Genomic DNA, 17,102 nt, shown 5'->3' with positions numbered 1-17,102 from the left:
AACTTTTATTCGTCGACCTAAAAAAAAAAGTTCACCCTAAGGCATGTATAAAACTTGTTCTGCAAGTTGATTCTTGTATTTGCCAATCTACAATCTACAATCAACATTTTCACTTGAAATGAAAAAAAATAATTTTTTATACTTTTGAAAAACTAAATACAAAACCTTAATATAATATTTCATAATTTAAAATTACATTTAATAAAATATGAATTAAATAGATAAAAGAGTGATATTTTAGAAACAAAATGAAATGTTTTTATTTATTTAATAATTTTTTTTAATGAACTCTCAGTATATAATAATAAAATTACATTTTTTTTAATAATAATATAATTTTTTTTAATAATAATGTTTTTATTTATTGAAAGAACCTAACTGAAAAACGTTTCAGTTACACAGCTCATCTTTTCCCTCCATTTACTCACTCGTTTTTTTGAACACTGTAGAACACTCCACACACTCTCATCACTCTCGCATTCTCATCAACGAACAACAACAACACTAGAAAACAAGATTTCTAAACGCCATAACCCATTTCATATAAATATCCCATTTCACCATAACAAACTCATTCGAAGTTAGTTACAATTTCACAGTTTCCAAAAATGTGTATTCAAGAATCATCTCCTCCTTCTTCCCCCGAACCAACTAACTCCGAACCTATGAACTCCGAACCTCTCAACTCCGAACCTCAACCCCCACCCGAACCTGCTCCCGAGTCTCGCAAAAGATCAATGCCAGAACCCTACACTTCCGAACCAACTCCCAAACCGAAACATCACGGTGGTTCTTCTTCCACTTTTACTCGACCACCACCACCGCCATCATCATGGACGCCGTTGCAGAACCCCGTCGAATCCACAGAGGATTTAGTCGAGGACATGTTCAAGTTTATTCCGATGCCGTTGGAAGAACTCAACCGTCAAAGTCCGTCTCGCTCCACTCTTCCACCGCCACAGCCAATCAGCGACGAGTTGTTCAAGTTTCTTCCAATGAATTTGTTCGATGATCTGGAACCACTGATCACGGAACCACTGAACACGATCTTTCCTGTTCAACATGAAAATTATTCGGTTCTTGAATCTGTTGAGAAAGATTGGATTCCTCCATTTGCGCGCAACATTGATGATAGAATCTCCGATCGTGCGGATCCTGTCTTTACCAATGAACCTATGGCTCTAGATTTCCTTGATAGCTGGGAAGCTCCTGAAACAAGTCTTCGTCGCCGTAAAGTTTCTGCCGTCGTCTCCTCTTCCATCAATTACGTTCCCGTTGATCATGACGGTAATACTGACGTTCCAATTCCGACACCTCGATCAAAACTCGTGGTACGTTATCACCATCATCATCATGTTAATCATTATTATTGATTATAATTATTTGTTTGTGATGCTATTATTATTACTAATTATTTATTGATGCATGCAAGAAGAACTGAATCGATTTTTTTTTTTTTTGTGTGTGATTCGTTTTGAAGGGAGCTGGAATTGAGAATCTGGTTAATACTTGTTTTATGGCTTCGATTCTTCAGTGCTTGACACATACTGGGGGACTGTATCTTTTTATTCGTTATTACTCTCACGATGCTTCATCATGTACGGGAATTTTTTAGTTTTTTGTAATATCTTTTTTCTTTATTTTGAGATTGAATAGGTTTCATGATATTGATTTATTTTAATATGGAAGTTGAAATTGATTTTCATTTTCAGGTCGCAGGGGTGGTGGTTTCTGTGTTATATGTGCTTTCAGTGAACATAATGCCCGAGCTTTTCATATTGATCGAAACCCAATTCGTCCAGATATGTTTCTTCAAAATGTGAAGCGTATCCTTTTTTCTTTTTACTTTGATTGTTTTTTTTGGTTGCTAATTGTGAAAATTCATCTCTTTAATAGTTGATTGTGGTATGAAATATGAATTGTGATCCATGACATATATGGTAACAGAATTTTCAGATAATTTTGTAGCGCATAGACAGGAGGATGCACACGAGTTTCTGATAGGCGCCTTGAATAACCTTAGAAGTGCCTTTCAAAAAGATGGTTCATATGATATAATTGAACAAATATTTGGAGGCGAAATTGTTAGCCAAGTATGATGCTAACATTAATTTTTTATTTATTTTAGTTATTCATAGATGATTTTATCTTCTTATTTTGATGTTTGTTATTGTTTAGCTTCGATGTTGCAGCTGTGGTTTCTCTTCTAATACCGTTGATCCAATACTTGACTTGGGTTTAGCGGTAGAAAATGTGAGTACCATTCAAAGGGCTCTGGATGCTTATATCATGGTAGAAAACATGGGTGAGATGCTTAAATGTAGTAACTGCGACCAACAAGTATACAAGGAGAAACAGCTTTTGATTGATAAGGCGCCAGAAGTTGCAGTACTACATTTGAAAAGGTTTAAAAATGACGGAAGCTCTTTCGAAAAGATTAATCATCATGTTTATTTCACTATGGAGTTGGATTTGGAGCCTTATACCTCTGCAAAAGGCAAGAAAGATGTAAGTTTAGAATTCATTTTTGTCCTTCCTACATTTTTTTTCAAGTTTTCCGCGTGTATTTCAATTGTGTTACATCCAAATATGGTTTTAAATTGTGGTTCCACTGCGGTTACCCTCCAAATATTTATATTAGGTTGCAATTGCAGTTCTGACTGTAATAACTGTTTCAATTTCTCCATGCAAATTTGATATTTTTTTGACTCATTTTTATGTAACAGCCAATGTTGAAGTATGATCTATACGCGGTAGTTGTGCATAGTGGATCCACAGCTAATTCAGGGCATTACTTTAGCTATGTGCGTTCTGATGAAGACCATTGGCATTTGATGGATGACGCTGCGGTAAAGTATCAATGGAAATTTCTTCTTATAGTATAGCTTTCATGTTTTCCATATTTATATGGTTTCTGTTTGAAAATAAAATGTGTTATTATATGATTTATTCATTGGCTCTTACATTGTTTAATTAGAGCAAGTGATTTTTAAAAAGTTGTAAGTTGCATAAATTTTGCAAATGTAATTTAATACTATAAATCCGATGTTTATTTTGCAGATAGATTGTGCCTATTTAATGAATGTTTATAGTAGTTTTGTTATAATTAATTAGTTCAAATGTGAATTATTAATTTTCTGATAATTAATTCCTTTTCAGGTTTATAGTGTTTCTAAACAACATGTCCTGATTCAAGAGGCATACATGCTGTTTTATGCAAAACAAGGTACAGCCTGGTTCTCTAGTATTCTGAAACATAAAGAGAGAGATTTTAAAGCAACATATATAGACAACACACGGGATTCAGATCGTAAAGAAAAGGATGTTGTTTTTATTGATTTGGAAGCAACTGAAAGTGATTCGCCAGAAGCAAATGATGACGATTCGATGCGGGCAAATAATAGCGATTCGCCAAAACTAAATGATGACTATTCGATGCGCGCAGATGATAGCAATTCGATGTATGGATTTAATAGTGATTCGCCCGACGGAAATGAGAAGACTTCCAGTGACATGTTAGAAGAAGAAGAATGTGATTTGGCGGGCGCAAATGATAAGGATTCCAAGGATGCAGATGATAATGATTCCAAAGCTACAAATGAGATGTCTGTGAGTGATATGGAGGGAGAAGAATGTGATTTGGCAGATGCAAATGATGATAAGGATTCCAAGGATGTAAATGTGAAGTCTGTGAGTGGCATGGCTGGAGAAGAATGTGATTTGGCGGATGCAAATGATAAGGATTCCAAGGATGCAAATGATAAGGATTCCAAGGATGCAAATGAGAAATCTGTGAGTGGTATGGATGGAGCTGATGGTAATGATTCTAAGGACGCAAATGCTAATGATTCATCTGTGAGTAGGCAGGATGGAGAAGAATGTGATTTGGGGGATGCAAATGATAAGGATTCCAAGGATGCAAATGAGAAACCTATGAGTGGTATGGATGGAGCTGATGATAATGATTCTAAGGACACAAATGCTAATGATTCATCTGTGAGTAGCATGGATAGAGAAGAATGTGATTTGGCGGATGCAAATGATAAGGATTCCAAGGATGCAAATGAGAAATCCGTGAGTGGTATGGATGGAGCTGATGATAATGATTCTAAGGACGCAAATGCTAATGATTCATCTATGAGTAGCAAGGATGGAGAAGAATGTGATTTGGCGGATGCAAATGATAAGGATTCCAAGGATGCAAATGAGAAATCTGTGAGTGGTATGGATGGAGCTGATGATAATGATTCTAAGGATGCAAATGCTAATGATTCATCTGTGAGTAGCAAGGATGGAGAAGAATGTGATTTGGTGGATGCAAATGCTAATGATTCATCTGTGAGTAGCAAGGATGGAGAAGGATGTGATTTGGTGGATGCAAATGCTAATGATTCATCTGTGAGTAGCAAGGATGGAGAAGAATGTGATTTGGTGGATGCAAATGCTAATGATTCATCTGTGAGTAGCAAGGATGGAGAAGGATGTGATTTGGTGGATGCAAATGCTAATGATTCATCTGTGAGTAGCAAGGATGGAGAAGAATGTGATTTGGTGGATGCAAATGCTAATGATTCATCTGTGAGTAGCAAGGATGGAGAAGAATGTGATTTGGTGGATGCAAATGATAAGGACTCCCAGGATGCAAATGATGATAATGATTCCGACTCCCAGGATGAAAGTGATGATAATGATTCCGACTCCCAGGATGCAAATGATGATAATGATTCCAAGATTGCAAATGAGAGGCTTGGGAGTGACATGGGTGAAGACGATGTGATTCCGCAAAGCTAGACGCTTCACCTTGATCAACAGCAAGTGTCATGTTGAACAGAATTTCATGCAATGAGATTAGAGATTAGTAGTTTTAAGGTTCCCCCTTGATGTTAAAATTGTTGAATATCTCCCTTTACCTGTTACATAAAAGCTGTTGAATATCTCCCTTTACCTGTTACATAAAAATTGTTTGAATTGATGAATATATGATTCCCCTTCATGTAAAAATTGTCGAATATCTCCTTCTATCTGATACATAAATTTGTTTGGGTTGATGAATATATGATTCTGGTATAGATTAAGGACAAAGGTTGAAACTAAAACCTTTGATACTGAAAGATATATGGATAATGGTTTGTATAGATCTGCATTGACACATAACATATCACCATGTATATGTACTATGTTGTTGAATGTACGTTTTTATCAATATGAGTTTCTGTGAAATTGCCATGAAATAGGTTGGCTGCCGACAAGCTCAAACATTGTATTTTCGTGACACCTTCAATATACATTGGGACATGAAGTTTGATGTGTCAATGTGGATCCAAACAGACCATTACTTGCTACCGCTGCAGATAACTTAAAATTGTAGTGCAGCAGTTGAAATCCCAATTATATAGGCCCCTTTTAAAACTTGTGGAGTTCATATGAATTCTAACTAGGATAGTGTACTTCTACCTAGAATATAAATTTTTATGGTGTTTCTAACTAAGTTAGAATTCATGTGAGTTCCACAAGTTTATATATGCTCCAATAATTTTTGTTTTGGAAGTCTTTTATGAACACACTTGTGAATGTCTTGACAGCAGCTTGGTTATTTTTGCTTTTCATGGGTATATCTCTTACTCCTTGTTTTAGCTCATTTATTAAACTATATATTTCGTATGGCTTATAAAAATGATCCTCCATCAAAATACTCAAATTTAAAAATATCACTGGATTTTGGAGAGGTATCAAAGGTTCACCTAAAATTTTTAATTTTCTTTTAGAATGGTTAGTTCAGTTGAATTATTTATTTTTCGTTAAAATGTGTTTATATTTTACAAGGAAAGTAAATTATAGGAAGTACAATTCAACATATTGTGTTATCATCTTTGCATGCAAACAAAAATATTACACCACAAATTCGATAACAAACTATAATTTCTACTATATATCTATTTTATTTTTGGTATAACTAAAATATCGATAACCTATTTTAGCCTATATTTTCATTTCAATTTCTCTAATAATTTAGCACCATGCATGATTAATTCCTCAGTCCTTTCCATGCGTGCGAGTAATTGATAATCAAAATATTTTATAATTGTTTTTTTTTTATTTTTTTTTTAATAGGCAATGGATTAATCGGAGCAAAAGGGGTGCTCCGCCCTAAGATACAAATGGAAAACTCCTACGTCTCAAAACACGAGAACGGTAGAATATTCCAAGTATACAAATTACAATAATAGACTCTATTATAAAAAGAGCTTAACCACCTCCAAGCATTACAAACGATCTCCGACCAACAACCAAGGAAACTAAAGGTTTCGTTTTTGAAAACGATAGCGTTCCGGGATAGCCAAATATTCCAAACCGTTGATAGCCACACCACCGCCCCGATGATTCTAGTCTTGACACACGTTATTTTCCCGCAATAATGAAAGTAATTCACAAACTCCTCCCTAGATAAACAAATGTCAACTCCAACCCAATCAAAGACTTTCCTCCAAACTCTATTTGTCACTTCGCAATGAGCGAATAAGTGACGAAGCGACTCGTTTTCCTTAGCACAAAAAACACATCTAGAATCATCACCATCCAAAATAATGCCCCTTTAACCAAAAGGTCTTTCGTTGCAATTTTGTTGATAATGAAACGCCAACCGAATAATAGAATTTTGGGGGGAGCATTAACTTTCCAGAGATGGGATAAGGCTACAACTGTGATATTATCTATCGGGGGACCGGAAAGATTCTTCCTAAAACGGTTATAGCAAGAACTCACCGTGAAAACACCACACGCCTCCGCACTCCAAACGAAAGTGTCCTCGCCATCACCATACACGCGCACCCCTTGCTGCTGAAGATCGGACAGCAAGCCAACAATGAGGGTATGTCGCTGCTGTACCGAGACAGCATCTCCGCCGCTGTGAGTCAGCTCCGTATCGCCGCTGTCAGTCAGCTCCGTATCTTCCCCTCTACACATCTCCACCATGTTATGAAGCTGCCATTGCCAAATGCCATCTGCATCTGTGGAAGAGGCGCTGTCAGCCGCTCCATAGGACAACAAACCTGCAGAAAAAATGTCAGTAAGATGGTTCTTGGCATATCGGTATAAGTCCGGGTATGCCTCCATGAGAGATTGATTGCCCGACCAGCAAGCATACCAAAAAGGTATGTCAGTACCACTTCGGACCTTACACTTGATAGCTCCGGCAAAGTGATTAAAGGCAAGGTTCTCGTAATTATCCGAGATCAAGAGGTCTCTCCACCACATTGAATCGTTTTTCCCCACCACCGAAACATCACCGATTAGGACCTTCATTTTCACTTTGCCGTATCTAGCAACAAGGATATCCCTCCATAACGCCTCCTTCTCCGTAAGAATCCTCCACTTCCACTTACTTAGTAACGCCACATTCATGATTTCTAAGTTTTTCACTCCTAGCCCTCCTTCTTCTCGTGGTTTGCAAACCGTATCCCAACAAACCCAATTGACCGTTTTTCTCGAGTCACATCCACCCCAAAGAAAGTTCCTTTGGATAGCTATTATCTCTTTCAACACTTTCTTAGGGGCCTTATAAAAAGAGAGGTAATATAACGGCACCGCACTAAGAACGGAGTTTAGCAAAACCACCCTACCCGCCAAGTTGAGATTTCTACCTTTCCAAACCGCCAATCTTTTTTCCACCATAGCCGTCACCTCTTTCCACATCGCAATCTTCCTAGGATCACCCCCCACCTTCACCCCAAGGAATTTGAAAGGGGGCTTTCCTACTTTACAAGCGAGAAAATTGGAGGCGGCCTCCATAAAACATTGATCAACATTTAAGCCATAGATGTTACTCTTGTGGAAGTTAATACGGGAACCGGACATCAATTCAAAAGCTCTTAAAATAACCTTCATACCCCACAAATTAGCGGTATCTCCTTCGGTAAAAATAATCGTATCATCCGCGAATTGAAGAATATCTACTTCCGTGGTACCATTTATCCTAAACGCACAAAAATCTCCCACTTCTTTGGATTTCTTCACTAAAGCCGTTAGGACCTCCATAACTATAACGAATAAAAACGGGGATAGAGGGTCGCCTTGTCTTAGGCCTTTCTCCACCCTAAAATCTTTCGTAGCACTACCGTTAACTAGAACGGATAAATGATTAGAAAAGACACATCCTTCCATCCATCGCATCCATCGGTCCCCAAATCCCATCTTTCTCAAAATACACCTCACAAAACTCCAACTAATTCTATCGCACGCCTTCTCGAAATCCACCTTAAGAACCACACAATTTCTCTTGTTCCTCATGGAAAAATCTAGTAACTCGTTAACCATAAGCACTCCGTCTAAAATGTTCCTTCCCGGTATGAAGGCCGATTGGTTTTTGGAGACTAAACTCCCGATAACCTTTCGGATTCTAGCCGCCATCAATTTTGCTAGGATTTTGTACAAACTTCCCACTAAGCAAATAGGACGATAATCCCTTAAGGATTGAGGATTAGCAACCTTTGGAATTAGCGTAATGAAAGATGAAGTACAAGCTTTAGTGAGGGTGGCCTTCTCATAAAAGTCTTTCACAAAGTTTAAGACATCCAATTTAATGACCTCCCAAGATAATTTAAAGAACTCCAACGAAAAACCATCCGGCCCGGGGCTTTTGTTCCCATCACACGACCAAACGGCCTCCTTCACCTCTTCTTCCGAAAAAGGGCACTCAAGAAGCTCCCTATCCATCTCGGTTAACGACTTCAACTCTATACCCTCCGGCACCGGTCTACCATACTCTTCCTCCTTGTAGAAATCAAGAAAGTGTTTTCTAACCTCCTCCTTAATATTTTCTACACCTTCCACCCTTCCCTCTCCACCATCCAATGATGTAATCGCGTTACGTCTTTGACGATCTTTAATGGCGTTATGAAAAAATTTAGAATTCTTGTCCCCTTCTTTCAACCAAAGGTTGCGGGACTTTTGCCTAAGCATTGCTTCTTTAACTTGCATACCATTCCACATCTCCTTGCTAGCTCCTCTCCTCTCGGCCACCAAGCTACCAATCTCACCTCCGAAATTGTCCACCAACAAGCTATCTAAATCATTCATGTAATCCACCTCCTCCTCCACCTTAAGGTCAATCCAACCAAACACCTCCCGGTTCCACCTCCGTAACCTCTCACGCAAACACTTGAGTTTTTCATACAAAACAAAATCCCCCCTTCCTTTGAAGTCGAGCTTACCCCATTCCACCTTGATAAACTCCTTGAAATCCTTGTGTTTGTACCAAGCATTATTAAACCGAAAGGGTTTAGGTCCCCAATCGATTTTTCCCAAGTTCAAACGGATAGGCGTGTGGTCGGAGATATCCCTTTTGTCAATTCGTTGATCTATCACTTCCCAATCCTCCATCATATTTCTTGATAATAAGAAACGGTCTAGCCTACTCATGGCCTTCCCGTTATCTTTGAACCAAGTGAATCTTCCCCCCACGCAATTAACATCTACTAGATCCATACTTTCCACGAAACCAATAAACTCTTCCATCCCTATACGATCACGACTTCTAGCAACTCCCATCCTCTCATCCTCATTCAGAACTTCGTTGAAATCACCAACTATACACCACTCCTCCGTCCCTCGTCTGTTTTTCAGGGCTAGCAACTCTGGCCAAACCAGACCCCGATCCTTCCTGTTACACGGGGCATAGACATTAATGAGGTTATACGATACTCCTTTCAGCACAATGTTTATGCCCACAAAGCCTTTACCACGGAAGCTAAAATTCACAGAAACTGCCCCTTTCCGCCACAATATCACCATTCCGCCAGAGGCTCCTAGCGAATTCCCAGCAGTCCACTCCACTTCCTCAGACCCCCAAAACTCTCTAGCTAAGCTGTCATTAAAGCAAACAATTTTTGTTTCTTGAAGAAAACAGACATCAATTTTATGCATTTGAATTAGAAAACTGACTCTTTTCCTTTTCAAGGAAAACCCACCTCCCCTGATATTATAAGACATTAAATTCATAATAACTGAGATAGGGACACCTTCTTGCACTTCAATCCCTCCGACTCTCTCCTCTCCATGGCCTCAATCGATTTCTCTAAAACACTGTCTTCCTTCTCACTCACTACCCCCAACCTTCCAATGGCGTTCCAAACCTTCCTTCCCACTTCAGAGGTACCCGCGACCCGCAAGTTGCTACAAACTATACCAGAATCAGTTACCGAGTTACAGTTAGAGAGGGACTCACCAGTCATCTCCGCGTCTTCAATTGGGTCAGAATCTGTCTGTCTGCGCTTGATCCTTTTCTTCACTGCGAAGCTCCTAGGACCAATGCTCTTGAGAATAATAGCAGACATTGAGGTTTTGTCTCCCAGCCCAGCGACTAATTTCTTCTTCCTCTTTGATTTTTGCTTCAGCTTATCTTATAGATTCTTGTTCATGTTAAACTCACGTAGATATCTCTTATTGGCATCATTAGCAATAACAGATCAATTAGTTAATTCAATTCATTATGATAGAAGCATTAATTTGCATTCATTTAACATTTCAAGCAGTATATATATATATATATATATATATATATATATATATATATATATATATATATATATATATATATATATATATATATATATATATATATATATATATATATATATATAACGATAAATTTTAGTAGTAGTAGTTTATAATCATCATAATTATTTCTTTTTCTTGTCACCATTATAGTTAAAGATAGTAAAGTCAAGCCTCAAGGATAATCATCATAATCATTTAAAAATAATAAATTTCCATGTAAGCGCAAGCCTCAAGGATAATATCCACCTTGGCCACCACCTTCACCACCTCCGGCACCACCACCATATCCTCCGCCATGCGCACCTCCACCACCTCCACCACCACCTGAACCACCACCTGCTCCACCACCACCTGCTGCTCCACCTCCATATCCACCACCAGCTCCTTCACCACCACCATATCCGCCTCCATGTGCTCCACCAGCACCACCTCCTCCGCCACCTCCACTCCCACCTCCGTATCCTCCTCCATGTTCTCCACTAGATCCACCCCCTGCACCACCTCCTTCACCACCTCCATAACCACCACCAGCACCTCCACCTCCACCACTGCCACCTCCTCCACCACCAGCATAACCACCTCCATGTGCTACACCTCCACCAAATCCTTTGCCAGCTCCTCCACCATATCCACCACCTTCAGCTGCTCCGCCACCTCCACCTCCACCACTACCACCTCCTCCACCACCAGCATTACCACCACCATGTGCTGCACCTCCACCAAATCCTTCCCCACCTCCTTTGCCAGATCCTCCACCATATCCACCACCTTCGGCTGCTCTGCCACCTCCGCCTCCACCACTACCACCTCCTCCTCCACCACCAGCATTACCACCACCATGTGCTGCACTTCCACCAAATCCTTCCCCGCCTCCTTTACCAGCTCCTCCACCATATCCACCAGCTTCAGTTGCACCACCACCTCCGCCTCCACCACTACCACTTCCTCCGCCACCTGCATAACCACCACCATGTGCTACACCTTCCCCGCTTCCTTTGCCAGCTCCTCCACCATATCCACCTTCAGCTGCACCACCACCACCACCACCTCCACTTCCACCTCCTCCACCACCAGCAACAACATTTCCTCCATATTCACCACCACCACCTGCACCTCCACCTCCACCTCCACCGGCTCCTCCTCCATGTCCATCTGCTCCAACATGTACTCCACCTTCACCACCGCTCACACCAATGTCACCATGGAAACCTCCACTAATTTCATGACCCAAACCAATGGTAATAAGTGTTCTAGCAGCAGAACATATTCCTAAACACAACAACACAAAGAAAACAATACTTAAAACTTTCGAAGTTGCCATTGTTAAGAATGTTTAAATCCCACAACTGAGGTTTCACTACACTTGAGATGGGTATTTATAGGAATAAGTTGGTCCAACGAGATTACAAAAGCGCGTTTTGTGATGTCCCATGTAACGTGATGACAAAGATTGTTTCTATATGACATCTTGAGAATTTCTTAGTGCTTAGAGTGGTGCAAGCAAGCACATGCAGAGAAGATAAATTCAATTGTACCCACAAAGTGGCATACAATCAAGTACATACTCACACTATTACACCAACTGTAGTGTGATTTTGCTGTTTCCCATTAGCTCCATTGTATTCTCAATGTGCTGTGCAAGAGTTTTGTTATAGCTTACCTAATTTCCTTTAAGCACTTATTTAGTTAAATAAATACAGTAAATGATAAAAATTAAATGCTAAAGCATAAAATAATCAAGACCCAAAAATTATATAGCTTACTCATATGAGAAATATCACAATGGGATAAAAAAAGTTCTTTAGGACCTCTCTTACTGAGTAAACAATTTACCAAGGCATAATTTGGATGCTATGCATACTGAATTATTATTATTATTTTTTTACAATATATTTAACACATTTATGAATGTCACATGTAAACTAAAGATAGTGGAAGGTTATACAAACTTTGACACATTATTGTAAAGGACCGAACTTAGAGTTGTAGCCTCTTTGAATTGAAAAATTATTAAAATCCAACACCAATTATAATTTAAATATTTATGAAGAAACACTGTTTCCGGTGGTTAAAAGAGTCTAGGATGGTTTATAGATACAAAATCTCTAACCCCATCTTTTGGGTTAAAAATGTTCTCCTGCTTTCATAGATGTATTTTCGAAAATATATTTTTTTTGTTTTAAAATTATTTTGTTATGTAGGTGCATCGATCTACGGAAGACTTCCATATAAGTATCTATAGAAGAATTTGATGTTAAACTGGCGCTAGACTCTTCTTTTCCCTGATTCTTCACCTTTCTCATTTTCAAACTCCAACTCTCCCTCAACCTCAAAAATCATACTTTTACCAAAGTTGTTTTTTTTCTCTCGAGTTCGGTGGTAAACGTGTGCATCAACGATCAACATATTCCAACAAATTCAAAATGCAATTTAATCGGTAAGTTTTCAACTTTTCGAGTTTTCCCGTAATAGAGTTAGAAATCAATTTTTAAGTGTAGAAATGATTGGATAGTTTTAGAAATATAGTTTAGAGACAATGTAGATATTTTTGGATGTGTAAAACGGACGATCAAGCCGTCAAAATGAGATTTTTAAGCCCTTGAAATAGTGACAGACGCCATTTCCGCGTCTTTGGAGTTACAGAACGTTCCGTAGATGCATCAACGGAACAAATGAAAATTAGGTAGTTCTGTAGATGCACCTACAGAACAAACCCAGTTATTTGAAATGTTAGCTTGTTTTGTAGATACATCTACGGAAGAGTTCTGTATGTGTATCTACGGCAGTAAATTTGTTTTTTTCATTTCTTTTTAATTATCAAATTGTATCTAACTCGATTTTATTTGTAATACAATGCAGACATTATGGCCGACCATCAAGACCGCGTTATATGTGGGATGACTACACATCATGCCTCTGTGCGACGTGCACGAATGCAGATGTTTGTCACAAGTGACTGATGGAGTCTTCGTTCCAGCAAATGCACCTGATACATCCGTTGCAGCAGAGTTACCTATTACATCCGCTATAGTTAAGGGGCCTTACACATCTACTGCCTTATCCCTGAGGCCTCAGGATGATGGTGAGGATTTTCCAACGTTCACTATGTTTTAACACTTCCGTATATGTACCTACAGAAAAAACTAAATTTAAAAAAAAAATATTTTCGAATGTGTATCTACGAAATCAGGGAGCATAATTAGAATTTCGCCAAATGACTAAGAGTAATTACTTTGTTGAATGAGCTGAAAAATCATGATTGTTATCTTTTTATGAAACGCTTACTTTCAATTGTATTTAACCAAGTTGCAACTTTTTAAAATTTAAAGGGATCAATTTATAAAATTTAAAAAATTATTGAATCTTTTTGGAATTTTAGAAAAATTTTAAAATCAACGGTAAAACTTCAAAAATATAAAGACTAACTTGTAAAATTTGATATAATAATAATAATATTCAATTTGACATTTATATTTTATGGAGCATAATATTTTTTAAATCTCATTAAATTTTACTTAAACAAAATACTTAATAAACTTGCATCACTTTAACAATTTTTGTTATTTTTATTCAAACAATAATTTTTGTCTAAATTATTTTAAATTCTTCTAAAATATTATCTTCTTTCGTTGCAATTAAAATAATCTTATTTAAACACTTAGTATTTTAGGTATTTTATTTTAGTACTATAGACTTGACTCATTTACAAACATTTGATATTAGGGTTGCTTTAGTGGGCAAGTTACTACTATGATTATCTATTTGATTTTAATATGTTTAAAAAACTTCAAAATTTAAATATATTTAAAAAAAAAATTATGATCATTCAAACATATTATATTCATTTATAATTTTATTTTATTTTTTAATTTTATACTTAATTGTTTACTCATAATTTATACTTCACAATTTCATCTTTGATCTTCATTTGATTATTTATGCATCTCAATTGATATAATTTTTATTTCATAAAAATTATATATTTAACATTTAATTTCAATTAGAGTGTGAGCATCAAAGATTTATGTTCTTAATATTGGGCAGAGACCAACAATAATTGATTGAAATATTATACCATGCAAAGCAATGGCATATCATGATATATATAATAGCATTAGTTTTCTTTCATTCAACATTTCACGTAAGATACAAAGATAAATTATAGTAGAATTTTATCAGCATCCTCATAACCACATCTTATTCTTAGGAGGAGCTAGTTTTTCATTCATAACACTTAATTTCAAGGATAATATCCACCGTGGCCACCGCCTTCGCCACCTCCAGCACCACCGCCGTATCCTCCACCATGTGCCCCTCCACCACCTCCACCTCCACCAGATCCACCACCTGCTCCACCACCTCCTTCTGCTCCACCCCCATATCCACCACCTGCTCCTTCACCACCACCATATCCACCACCATGTGCTCCACCTCCTCCTCCACCTCCACTTCCACCTCCACCTCCACCTCCATATCCACCTCCATGTTCTCCACCATGTCCACCTCCTGCTCCGCCTCCTTCCCCACCTCCATAACCACCACCAGCACCTCCAGCACCACCACCTCCCCCACCACCGCTACCACCTCCACCACCTCCAGCATAACCACCTCCATGCGAAGCACCACCGCCATATCCTTCCCCACCACCTTTTCCAGCCCCTCCACCATATCCACCACCTTCAACCTCACTACCACCCCCGCCACCTCCACTTCCTCCTCCACCACCACCAACCACACCATCACCTCCATATTCACCACCACCTTCACCTTCACCTCCACCAGCTCCTCCTCCATATCCATCTACACCTCCACCTCCACCACCTCCATAACCTCCACCTCCACTCACACCAATGTCACCATGGTATCCTCCACCAGTCCCATGATACAAGTCAAAGTGACGGAATGCAGAGCATATGCCGAAACCTAACAACACAAAGAAAAAAATACTATGAACTTTCAAAGTTGTCATATTGAAATGTCACAATTGAGGTTTCACTTCATAAGATGGGTATTTATAGGAATTGAATTGGACCAATGAGACTATAAAAGTGCGTTTTGTATTGTCCCATGAAGTAGAGATAATGATATAGATATATAGAATAACATGACATGTTTCTGTACAACAACACTAAGATAGATATTCTTTGTGCTGAGAGTGGCCCAAGCACATGCATAGAAGAAAAATATAATTGTCCCCACAAGGTGGATACTAACAAGTACACACTCACTCTATTACACTAATTTTAGTGTGATTATGCTGTCACGCATTAACTATATCTTATTCACACTGTACTCAACAAGACCTATCTTAATCTTAGACTAAGGTTTCAAATAAGAATCCCGATATAATTTCGCGATTTCGATCGATACAGATGTTATAATAGTGGTTGTAATTGCCACAATATCAATTCTTTTTTGTTAGAGTATTCTGATTTTTTTTAACTAGATTGGAGAACCCTTAATTCTCCATTTAATATAATTTTTTGCTTTCTAAAAAAAAAAGAAAAAATTGGCAATATCTTCTAATATCGTTTTATCGCGATTGTTGTTACTGAACTTTTTGTGTAAGACATATTTCTTTAAGTTACCTTTATGTCACTGAACTTTTTGTGTAAGACATATTTCTTTAAGTTCCCTTTATGTCATGAAACACGTTTTCTACCCTTGATCCCAAACATAGTTAAGCAATAAAATACTCTAGTATATAAGAATAATTCGCTTGTGTTGGTCCTAATTTTTGTTATAATTGGATCACTGAGAATAATATATAATTTTTTTTTGTAATCAAGAGATATATTAAAGAACCAAAAGTTCTACAAACGATTACAAAGAGACGGAGAATAACATCCGAAAGAAAAATTAACCACCAAATACAACCTAAGAAAGGAAAAGCAAAGGATCATTGCTAAATTCATAGAAATTATAATTGGTGCGGGTAATTTTTCCTATATAAGACCACTTCCAAATGAGAGCCTTAATTCTCCAAACGGTATCGGAAACACTCCAAGAAACATTCCGAAAAATAATCTCATTTCTAAGCTTCCAAATAGACCAACAAAAAGCCAACCAAATAGTTCCTACTTTACTGGGTTTCACCTTCTTAGATTTGCAATAACCCAACCACTTCATAAAGCTTCCCATGATACTACCCTCATAAAAGATATCAACACAATCCAACCAAATAGCAATCTCCTTCCAAATCAAGACGGAAATCCCACAAACATGCAAAAGATGATTCAAAGTTTCCCTCTCCAACCCACAAAAAACACAAGTAAGAGAGTTATCAAAAGAAATACCTCTACGGAAAAGACAAACCTTTGTTGGCAACCGATTGAGAAAGCACCTCCAACCAAACACTTTAATATTTTGAGGCACCTCCAACTTCCAAATACTTTCAAAGGAATTGGAAAATTCCAAATCGGGACCAAAAGGAACATGAAATTCATTAGAAAGAGAGTAACAACTTTTCACGGAGAACTTCCTATCCTCTTCCACCTCCCATCCCACCACATCTTTTCCCACCGAAACCGGTCCGGCCGAGCCTAAGA

At 38.0% G+C, this 17,102-nt stretch overlaps 3 protein-coding genes across 3 annotated transcripts; 1 reads left to right on the top strand and 2 right to left on the bottom strand.

Moving 5' to 3' along the window:
• Positions 1-608: 608 nt before the first annotated feature.
• Positions 609-4,791, top strand: LOC131640684 (uncharacterized). The gene is made up of 7 exons (XM_058911067.1): positions 609-1,331; positions 1,481-1,598; positions 1,713-1,826; positions 1,948-2,093; positions 2,179-2,508; positions 2,727-2,849; positions 3,160-4,791. The coding sequence occupies exons 1-7, from the start codon at positions 609-611 to the stop codon at positions 4,789-4,791; spliced, it is 3,186 nt and encodes a 1,061-aa protein (XP_058767050.1).
• Positions 4,792-10,627: 5,836 nt separating this feature from the next.
• LOC131640682 (glycine-rich cell wall structural protein 1.8-like) lies at positions 10,628-11,931 on the bottom strand. The gene has a single exon (XM_058911065.1). It carries the CDS (start codon positions 11,873-11,875, stop codon positions 10,784-10,786), a length of 1,092 nt encoding a protein of 363 aa, XP_058767048.1. The 5' UTR covers positions 11,876-11,931; the 3' UTR covers positions 10,628-10,783.
• A 2,680-nt stretch (positions 11,932-14,611) lies between these two features.
• Positions 14,612-15,622, bottom strand: LOC131640679 (glycine-rich cell wall structural protein 1.8-like). Its single transcript, XM_058911063.1, has one exon. The coding sequence runs from the start codon at positions 15,521-15,523 to the stop codon at positions 14,795-14,797; it is 729 nt and encodes a 242-aa protein (XP_058767046.1). The 5' UTR covers positions 15,524-15,622; the 3' UTR covers positions 14,612-14,794.
• Positions 15,623-17,102: the final 1,480 nt, after the last annotated feature.

Source organism: Vicia villosa, unplaced genomic scaffold, assembly GCF_029867415.1.
Source record: "Vicia villosa cultivar HV-30 ecotype Madison, WI unplaced genomic scaffold, Vvil1.0 ctg.003270F_1_1, whole genome shotgun sequence".
NCBI lineage: Eukaryota > Viridiplantae > Streptophyta > Magnoliopsida > Fabales > Fabaceae > Vicia > Vicia villosa.
The sequence above is the reverse complement of the archived record's forward strand: the minus strand, read 5'-3'. Positions and strand labels throughout refer to the sequence as shown.